This window comes from Cucumis melo, chromosome 1 (genome assembly GCF_025177605.1).
Source record: "Cucumis melo cultivar AY chromosome 1, USDA_Cmelo_AY_1.0, whole genome shotgun sequence".
Classification (NCBI taxonomy): Eukaryota; Viridiplantae; Streptophyta; class Magnoliopsida; order Cucurbitales; family Cucurbitaceae; genus Cucumis; species Cucumis melo.
The window spans coordinates 18,107,798-18,118,531 of NC_066857.1; the positions used below are offsets into that span (position 1 = coordinate 18,107,798).

Here is a 10,734-nt window from a genome sequence, read left to right on the forward strand (position 1 = left end):
AGATTCTCAGCTTTGTTGTCCTACAACTGAAATCATATAAAAAAATAGTAAACTCTATATGACAAATCAATATGAGAAAAAGAGGGAGAGAAATTGTGAGGAAGAAAACTTATCTTTAAATTCTCTATACTTGATTGATTCTTAAAGAAGATGAATAAAAGTTCCATGGCTGCTTCAAAGTGGATCCCCTAGAAATCAAATATGATGCTCGACAAAGAGGTTCGCATCATTTCCTCCTTTCTACTTTCTTGACAATTGCATGTCTCGGGCGAGTTACGTCTGAGAAATAACTTTGTTGAAGCGAGTTAGTACCTTTCTTTTTATCTTGCACATGTTTAAAGTTCATCTTTCAATTTTTAACAACTGGTATGAGGGTTGGAAAACAATTTCGACAGTCGAAGTAGAAAAATATGAAATTGAAAAGTTTAATGAAAATAATGATTTTAATCTGTGGTCAAAGAAAATTTAGTTAATTTTGATCCATAAAAAAGACTTGAAAGGGTTGGAGGATCCAAAATCTATGCCAGCAACTCTTTCGGCAAAGCAGATACAGACGATTGAGGAAGTTGATAACAGAACTCTATTATTAAATATAACAAATAACGTATTAGGGCAAATGATAGATGAAACTACAGATCATGATGTGTGGAATCGACTATAAGCCTTGTATGTAAGAAATGATTTTCCTAACAAAGTGTATCTCAGAAAGAGACTCTTCTCATTCACAATGAATGTTGCAAAATCAATGGATCAAAAGTTAGATAATTCAAATGATTGACTCTAGAGATAAATCAAATAGAAGAGAAGCTCGGGAAAGAAAGTGAAGCTACAATTCTCTTGAACTCTCTACCATACATTTACAAAAGATGTGAAAATTGCCATGAAGTATGGAAGAGATATTATTTCTACAGACTCGATCATTGCTACCATAAAATGTGAAGAACTAGAATTAAAATAAGAAAATAAGAACTTAGGAAGTGCTTGAGACTTTTTTTGAAAAGGTAAAAGCAGTTATTTCAAGAAGAACAAACTCATTAAGGGTAGACAAGCAAAAGCCAACATTTAAGTGCTATCACTGCCACAAAGAAGGCCATATTGTAAGAAATTATCCTCATACAAAGAAGAAATACTCCAAAGATCACTATAGATCAAAGGAACATGGAAAGGCGGATTTCTCTATTGGAGATGATACATTTGCTTATTCAAAAACCCTAGCTGCAACTAATGAGAAGGCCATGAATAAAACTACCAAGGATAAGAAAGAACTGGTAATTGACTTAGATTGTACCTTCCATATAACTTCCAATAAGAAATGATCCATATCTTATATAGAGTGGCAGGGAGGCTTAGTATTCATGGGAAATAATCATGGATGTAAGTTATGGGAATATGAACTATGATGCTAAAACTGTAAGACAATAGAGAAATCTCGCTAAAAAATGTAAGGCATGTTCCCGAGATTAGAAGAAACCTAATTTCTGTGGGGATGCTTGATGATGTTGCCTATTTAGTGTAGCCAGCTAATTTTATACTACAACTTTTTTTATTATTATTCTTTAAGATATATAGTAAATGTAATAATAGCTAAGCTTTTTATTTATTTACTTATTTTAAAGAAAAAAGGTAAATATATTGTTGAGTAAGACGATAAAAAAATCGCGAGGAAGAGAAGAAAGATGGAAGGGAAAACCTGAAATATTTAAAAATGGCTAACTTTATGAGCTTTGTTACACGGGCCGTAAATAGTTTGATGTTTTGTTACATTTATGAAAGTTTTCCTTAAAGTTATGTTTTTTATGTTTTTTGTAAAAAAAAAGTCAAAACTAAATCTATATTTCATAAGGTTCCTTATCATTTTTTTCATAACCCACATCGATTTCAATAAAAAAAAATCCTAGGATGTAATCTAAAATTTATGGGAGTCCGTTATTTCTAGATTCTTGAGGTGATGGATCAATATCTTTGGAAGTCTAAGATTTGATCCGAAGAAAGAAGTAATTTAATCAATTTTTTTTAAAAAAAGCTTTATTCTAAGACTAGCCTGTGATTGAATTTTAGAAATGAAATTGTAATAATTTCTTATTTTCTTAAGGTGAGGAATTTTTCCTCAATATAGTCTAATTAATGGAATATATTCTACTTATTCTATGGGATCATTGCTTTAAATATTGGAGTAATGAGCAATGAAATAAATCATATTAAAAACAAAACATTGTTTTTCTAAAGGAACTTTATTCAAAACATTAAATTTGGTCACCGTTTCTAAACGGGTGTTATGGGGTGCTAACATCTTCCCCATAAGCAAATGACTCTCAAACTCTACTCTAGTTTTTTTTCGCATACCTTTTTTCTATTTTATTTAAAATTATTTACTTTGTTTTGGTGTCCAATCGCACTGTAAAAAAGATTGGTGGGAACTCAATTTTTTATTTTTAAAATTAATCTTTTTTAAGGATGTCGGTCGCTTCGCGTCGTCTCGGATATGTGGTGATATTTAGTTATTGTGAGATAAGGGTTTTTTAGAATTCTAAGAGAATCAAGGATAGTACTTGAAGCACCCAAGAGTAGTGGCTTGTATATTACGAAGAGTGTCCATCCTTTTGATCATGCTTTGCTAGCTCGATGTAGAAGATGATGGGCTAGAGTTGTGGCATAATAGACTATCTCACATCAATGAAAATGACTTAATAGAACTTTTAAAGTAGGGACTAATTAAAACCAGAGAAAAAAAGAGGCTCAACTTTTGTGAACACCGTGTTTATGATAAAGCCAAGAGGTTTAAATTCACAAAATGAGAACATACCACCATGAGCATCTTAGGATATGTGAATGTTGGTCTATTGGGGCCTTCTAGAATTCCTTCTCTTAGTGGCTCAAGGTATTTTTTGTCCTTGATTGATGACTACTCGAAGAAGGTATGGACCTATATACTTAAATCAAAGGATCAAGCTTTCGAGAAATTCAGAGATTGGAAAGTAAAGTTGAGAATCAAACAGTGAAGATGGTTAAACATCTCATAACTAATAATGGGCTTGAGTTCCTTGGGGGCTCATTTAATCAGTTTTATAATGAAAATGGCGTTACCTAACACAGAATAACACCATATACTCCTCGGCAGAATGGAGTGGTTGAACGTATGAATAGAAAAATATTAGAAAGAGTAAGATGTATATTGTCAGAAGCTAATATGCGTTATAACTTAAAGGAAGAAGTGTACTACTACAACATACACCATGAACGAAAGCCCTAGCATTACTATTTTTTTGTATGTTGTGTGGCCTATGCATGCACATTCCGAACAAAGGAAGCTAAATCCAAGAGCTTTGAAATGCATGTTCTTGGGTTATCTAGATGGTACTAAGGGCTATAAGTTATGGTACTTTTAAGTATGAAAAGAGCATTGTAAGTAGAGATGTAATATTTCGAGAATAAGAATTCTTCATGAATCAAAGAAAAGAAATAGCTGATACATAAAGAGACCTTGAAAAGGTGGAGTTTTTAGAGAAAGAGAAAGAAGAAGTTCGTGAAGATCAACTAAAAAGAAGTATCGAGATCCTATCGAGAACAGCTGTTAAACAGAAAACTCCTCAAGATGATCAAGATGTGAAAAATCTATCAAATTGCACTCTAACAAGAGACAAAAATAGAAGGGAAATTAGATGTCCTTCAAGGTACGCCCAAAATAACTGTGATGAACTTAAGTCTTATGAAGAGGCTATGAATTCAATTGACTCATCAAAGTAACACTAGAAGAAATCTGGTCTTTAATGTCGGGTGGAAAAAATGAAAAATAAGCTTTAATGTCGGTTTTCAAAAGGCGGATGTTTAATGTCGGTTTTAAACCGACATTAAAGCTTTATCTTTAATGTCGGTTTAAAACCGACATTAAACATCATGTTTTTTAGAACCGACATTAAAAGTCTTTTTTATTTTATTTTTTATTTTTTTAATTTTGTAAAAAGTTGAATTTTTCTCTCTCTTACTTTACTCTTTTTTCCTTTCTTCTCTACCAAACCCTAGACTTTACTATTTTCTCCTTTCTTCTCTACCAAACCCTACGAAAGAAGGTTTTCTCTCAACATTTCTTCCCTTTCTTCCTTTCTCAATCTCATCACTTTCTCCCCTCTCTTCTTGGTTCAACATTTCTTGGTTCAACACCTGGCTCTGAGCTTTCTGTTGAGGAGCGAAATCTTCTCTCTGTCGCTTACAAGAACGTGATTGGCTCACTTCGAGCTACTTGGCGGATTGTTTCTTCCATCGAGCAAAAGGAGGAGAGTCGTAAGAATGAAGAGCATGTTGTTCTTGTTAAGGATTTATGTTACAGAGAAATATTGTCTGTTATTTTGAAAAAAAATTCAGATATTATAGAAGCCATAGCACTCACCAACAAACTCTACTGGTCAAGGCCTAAGGGCTCTACCATCATCAGAGGTTAGCTAACTTTGCTTCAACTCTTACTGTGAGTTCTCAAAAGTTTATGTTATCTGATCTCATCATCACCCATACACCATTATCATCATTGCTAAGAACACAACCGCAGTCTTTTTGTCTGATGAAAGCCTATGTTATATATTTTAATAACAAGGATGATGCATCACCACCAAATAATGCTTCCTTTTTTTAATAACAACCGCAGTCTTCTTAAATGAACATTATAGCTTTAGAAATTCCCCCTTTTTCCTTTTTTTTTTTTTTTTGAAACGAGAATCTTTTGAGTCTTTCATCATTTTCTTTTTCTCCGTCTCCCTCCCATTTAATATTGACTTTGCTTCCTTTGTGATTCATAAGTCGCTTTCCACTATTACTTCTGTTCCAAACTAGTGAATGTTTATAGAGAATTGTTTTCACTGAAAAAGAATATAAGAAGAAAAAAAAGAATACGGAAAAGATAGACAAAAATAAAATAAAAAGTTGAGTCTGAGCTTTCTGATGTCTGCGCGAGTATTTTGCAGCTTTTGGACTCCAATCTTATTCCATCTGCCTCTGCTAGTGAGTCTAAGGTCTTCTACTTGAAGATGAAAGGGGATTACCATAGGTATTTGGCGGAGTTTAAGGTTGGAGATGAGAGTGGGTGTTTTCTATTATAAAACTTTATGCTAGATTTGCAAGTATGTTATCAGTCATTACAATTGCAATCTCTCTTTGTATCTCGGTTTTCTTACTATATGCAATGTTTTCAGGACATCACAAAAGCAAGAAAGATACCGAAGCGTGCTTTGCCTATTATTTGCTTCAGAGAAGTCAGCCCCCCATTGTCGGATGCTTCAAACACTTCCATTATAGATTCAGGTTATTTGACTTAGCTATTTTAAAGCAAGCTTCATTTTGTTGTTCTAGTCTGCTGTCTTAGCCTTGTGTTTGACTTTGAGCATTTTATCTCTAAGATGTATATTTAGTAACATGTTCTAAGGTTGTTTTTCTTTCCTTGAAATAAAAGAAAGTAACGTAAATTTAGTAACAAAAATTGAGTGTTGTCATGGGGTTTCTGCTCTATAATACCATCATAGTGCAGAGAAGGAAAAGAGTGAGAAAGAATCAAATATAATATAGTGACCTTTATGTGTTGTTTGTAGGGGGGAAGAGTTATGGCTGTTCTGAAAATGCGAGTGCTGCAGGAACGTATTACGATGCTGTGCCTCGAAGCCTTATTGTTAGCAATGACAACTTATCTACTCAGACGGATACACTTCTTCTAACATTTCCCAAGCAGCCTCTTTGGACAAATGTGTACATTCAAAACCATGCTAAGGCTTTGGTTCCTTTGTTTTGGAGCCGTGTACAGGTTATATATCTCTGAGTATATGCTTCCACGGTTATGCAGATTATTATTTCTCTGATTTCTGTTCTCATATGGATCATGCAGCTTGAGTGTTTTTTGACCTGGACTTCTTGAGTTGCCTTTTTTTTTTTTTTGGTTATAATCAATGCCATCTTTCTATTAATGGGAAGTGTTGTATTTTTTCCCTTTCTTAGAGAAGAAAGAGTAATTTCATCAGAAAAAGGATTTAAATAACCAGAATTCCAAGAAAAGGGCAGATACTTGCTTGTTTGGTGGTTCGTTGAAAAGTAATCAATCATCACATTCAAATAATAACAAATTTTGTTACTTCTTTGGGAGTGTTTTTTTTAAAGAAGTGATTATATGATTTGTTTATAAGTGATTTATTAAAAGTGATTCTCATCAAATCATCTTCATATTTGGATTTATGATTTTAAACATGATTTTCATTCAATCAAAGTTGATGTTGAGTGATTAAAGATATTTTTGGGAGTGATTAAAGTTGATGTTGAGCAATTCTGTTATTAAGGCAAGTAGCAGCTCCTTTTGTTTCCCATATATCTTGGACACATGACAAAAATCAAGCCAATCTTTCCTGTTTGTTATGGGGTATTTGGCAGAAGAGAAATAGTAGAATCTTTTGTGGGATTGAGAGGAAACCTTTCTCTTGGGCGCCTCGCCAACTTTACTGTTTCTTTTTTTCTGTTATTTTCTAAACTAACAGTTTTACTATTTCTCTCTAGGCATTATAATAAGTTCTTTTTATATTATTTCTTAGGTCATAATTCTTTTTAAACTAGAGACCCTTCCTCTAGGGTGCTCCTTTCGTGGGATTTTCTTTATTTTATTATTTTTTATGCCCTTATATTCCAACTTGTAAGTTATTGCAGTCCTGCAAAAGTTTCTTCCTTGGGCCTGTTTGTTCAATTAAGGCACGTTGTTATTATTAATTAATTAATTATTACTATTATTTTTACTGTTGGTCTTATCTCTCTCTCTATATATATATTTAATTGAACTTATTTCTCTATTGTTTCAGAACCATACATGCTGTCTTTTCTGTGACAGACTGTGCGGATGATTTTAAGGTTGCTTGCCTGAAAAACGACTTTTTGGGGCATTTTGATGTTTTTAATCCTTTTCTTCGGTCCCCATTACTACTTCAATAGGCTAAAAAATTTCATATTTTCTTTGTTTTTGATTGGTTGGTACTTGGTTATTGTGGATTACAGAGCCTGAGTTATGTTTGTCAATTATTTTTCTTTTTCCGTTAATAAACAGATGTATATATCATTTTTTTTTTAAATGTGAAAAACTGAGCTATCATTGATATGGCAGATATAAGAGCATGCACATTTTTTTTATTGTTTGTTTGTACCAAGTGTTGAATATCTACTTGATAATATTAAGGTTGGGCCTAAGTCATTCCTCCGAGGACCTTTGGACGATTCAAAAGCCAAAAAGACGTAAGTTTTCTAATGTATGATCGTAGATCAGTAATTTCGTTTTTGTTTCCCTAACTTTTCTATAAATTTGCAGGAGACCACGGCTCTACTGTGAACTTTCTGATTGTCCAGCGGAACTACTTCACCCCCCTGAAGATTGTAACGTGAATTCCACATTGCCCTTCACTCTTCAGGTGTCTCATTAGCCAGATTGACCACTAAGTAGTTATCTTGTGTGGAGAATATTATTTTTGAGATTTTTGAGATTTATTCATTACACTGAACATGCTTTGAATATGTATATATAAACATAATATTAATATTTTATTTTGTGTATTCAAATGTAAAAGACAAATGTTATAGTTTCTAACATAATATGAATTTCATTGATTTGTTTGCGTGTGAAAAACATATTTATCTACATTGACCCAATGTCGGTCTATAGGACAATAATGTAACAATTAAATAAAAATAAATTTGTAAAAATGAATAAAAAAACTAGGCTTTAATGTCGGTTTTAAACCGACATATCAGAGTTCAACCGACATTAAAGAGCTTCAATAACACTATCAAAGATGTCGGTTGAAAACTGACAAACCGACATTAAAGAGGGCTTTAATGTCGTTTTTAAACCGACATTAAAGCCCAACCGACATTAAAGGGCTTCAATAACACCATCAAAGATGTCGGTTGAAAACTGACATTAAAGGCCTTTAATGTCGTTTTTAAACCGACATTAAAGAGGCCTTTAATGTCGTTTTTAAACCGACATTAAAGCCCAACCAACATTAAAGACCTTTAATAACGCTCACAAAGATGTCGGTTGCTAAGTGACATTGAAGGCCTTTAATGTCGGTTTTAAACCGACATTAAAGGCCAAAATTCTTGTAGTGTAAAAGAAGCCAATCAAAGAAGAATTAGATTCCTTACATAAGAATCATCATTGGATCTAGTGTCTCTACCTTCTAAGAAGATCCAATCCCATATAAATGGGTGTTCAAGAAGAAATTGGAGAAGGCCAGTGAAGGAGGAACTAGATACAAAACAAGGTTGGTGGCAAAGGGTATTACACTGGGAGAAGAGATCAATTATGCTGAAATTTTGTCACCTGTAGTAAAACATACTTCTATTCGAAATCTCTTAGTTATTGCTATTTGCAAGGTCTTTGAGTTAGAGCAAATGGATGTGAAAACAACCGTCCTACATGGAAATCGAGAGGAAGATATTTACATAAGTCAACCTAGGGGCATTTAAGATTTGAAGCAAAATGACCTCGTCTGTAAACTGAATAAGTCATTATATGGACTGAAACAATCTCCTAGGTTCTGGTACAGGGGGTTTGATGATCTCATAACAGGAATCAACTTCAAGAGAAGCAAATATGATCCTTGTGTCTACTTGAGAGAAGAGCCAAACGATAAAATTTAATATCTTCTACTATATATAGATGATATGCTAATAGTAGAACAAATGTTGAAGAAATTAATAAAGTTAAGTAGCTACTGTCCATAGAGTTCAAGATAAAAGAACTAAGGGCAGTAAGTAAGATCCTAGGCATGGAGATCATGAGAAATAAATCAAAAGTAGAATTATTTGTCTGTCAAGGTGAGTACACAAAGAAGATCCTTAGGAAGTTTAACATGGCTAAAGCTAAAGTAATAAGCACGCCTTCAACACAAGTTTTTAAACTTTCATCCAAAGACTCACTTAAAAATAGTGAAGAACCTAAGAAGATAGAGAGTGTCTTGTACTCAAATGCAATTGGCAGCCTAATGTATCTGATGGTTTACACTCATCTCCTCATCTAGCACACTGCTTAAGCCTTGTGAGCAAATATATGGAAAATTTAGGTAGAGCACACTGAGAAGCTACTAAATGGGTGTTTCGTTATCTAAAAGAAACACCTAATAAGGGACTACTCTACGATCATCCTAAATTTACAAAGCTAGAGTTGTATGACCTATATATACTCTAATTATGCAGGAGACGTGGACAAAAGAAGATCACTCACTAGTTTTACTTTTGTCCTTGGTAGAAATGTGATTTCATGGAAGTCCAACCTACAAGCTATAGTAGCACTATCCACAACAAAGGCATAGTTTATAGCTATGACTGAAGTTGTTAAAGAAGCAGTCTGGCTCAAGGGAATAATTGAAGAACTTGGCTTATTTCAACAGTCAGTAAACATCATATGACACAGTTAAAGTGCAATACACTTGTCTAAAAGTAAGCAACACCACGAAAGAACTAAGCACATTGATGTGAAGCAACATTTTATCAGAGAAATCGTAAAGAAAGGAACAATCATAGTAACAAAGGTTCAGACAGAAGATAATGCAGCAGATGTGTTGACTAAAGTAGTTACTCAAGCCAAACTTGAGCACTGGCTACAGTTGCTCAAGGTAATAGCTCACTCCGCATAATAAACTCAGAAGAAGAAATAGTTGACAGCAATAAAATTCAAGGTGGAGAATTGTTAAAAATAAAAGTGGATTTTATTACTTATAAAAGATCTCGATGAATCTCAAGAGATCATGATACAATTCTGATGCTTTGACTCTTCTGCAAATTAAGCAAGTTGTATCTCGCGGTTTAATTCTAATTCATTCCTAGTGCACCTGGTGCTTTGTTCTAGGTCTTCTCGGTGAAGAAGTAGTTACTTCTCGAGGTAAATTGATGTCCCTAATTGCAGATTCTCAACTATGTAGTCCTGCAACTAAAATCAAACAAAAAAACATATTAGTTAGTTAAAAGTTGCTAACTTCAGTGCTTGGTCACTACTCAATAAAGCAATAATAAATATTAAGCTCTGTATGTGAAATCAGTATGAGAAAAAGAGAGAAAAAACTGTGCGGAAGAAAACTCGTTTTTGAATTCTCTGTACTTGCTTTATTCTTGAAGAAGATGAATAAAAGCTTTATGGCTGCCTCAAAATAGACCCCTAGAAATCAATACGCTGCTCAATAAAGAGATTCACATCCATTTCCTCTTTTATATTTTCTTTTGGATTGCATGTCTTGGGCGAGTTAAGGCCAAGAAATAACTTTGTTTAAACGAGTTAGTACCTTTGTTTTATCTTGCACATGTTTGAAGTTCATCTTTCAATTTCTAACAAGGTTGATCTCTAAAATGGAGTATACATTTTAAATGTTTGGCACGATAGACTTGGTCATTTTAAATGTCTGGCACAATATTCTATGTTCTACTTTACCTGTTATTTGTTAGTTTGTGCCTGTTAATGTCTGGCACAATAGACTTGGTCATTCATCTTTTCAACGTCTATCCACTTTAAAAGATGTTTTACACATAACCCCTATAACACATCAACTCACAACCATGTCACACATGTTCCCTTGCAAAACAACATCGTTTAAAGTTTCATTCGAATAATAACATGACAGATATTGAATTTGAATTAATACACTATCATGTTTATGGTCCATATAAAATTGCTACACATTCTAGTTTTCGCTTCTTTTTCCCATTAGTGGATGATCATTCAAGACACAC

The 10,734-nt window shown here is 33.5% G+C and overlaps 1 protein-coding gene across 1 annotated transcript; it reads left to right on the top strand.

Moving 5' to 3' along the window:
* The first annotated feature begins 5,090 nt into the window (after positions 1-5,090).
* Positions 5,091-5,943, top strand: LOC127148488 (uncharacterized). Its single transcript, XM_051082312.1, has 2 exons — positions 5,091-5,289; positions 5,574-5,943. The coding sequence occupies exons 1-2, from the start codon at positions 5,094-5,096 to the stop codon at positions 5,795-5,797; spliced, it is 420 nt and encodes a 139-aa protein (XP_050938269.1). The 5' UTR covers positions 5,091-5,093; the 3' UTR covers positions 5,798-5,943.
* Positions 5,944-10,734: the final 4,791 nt, after the last annotated feature.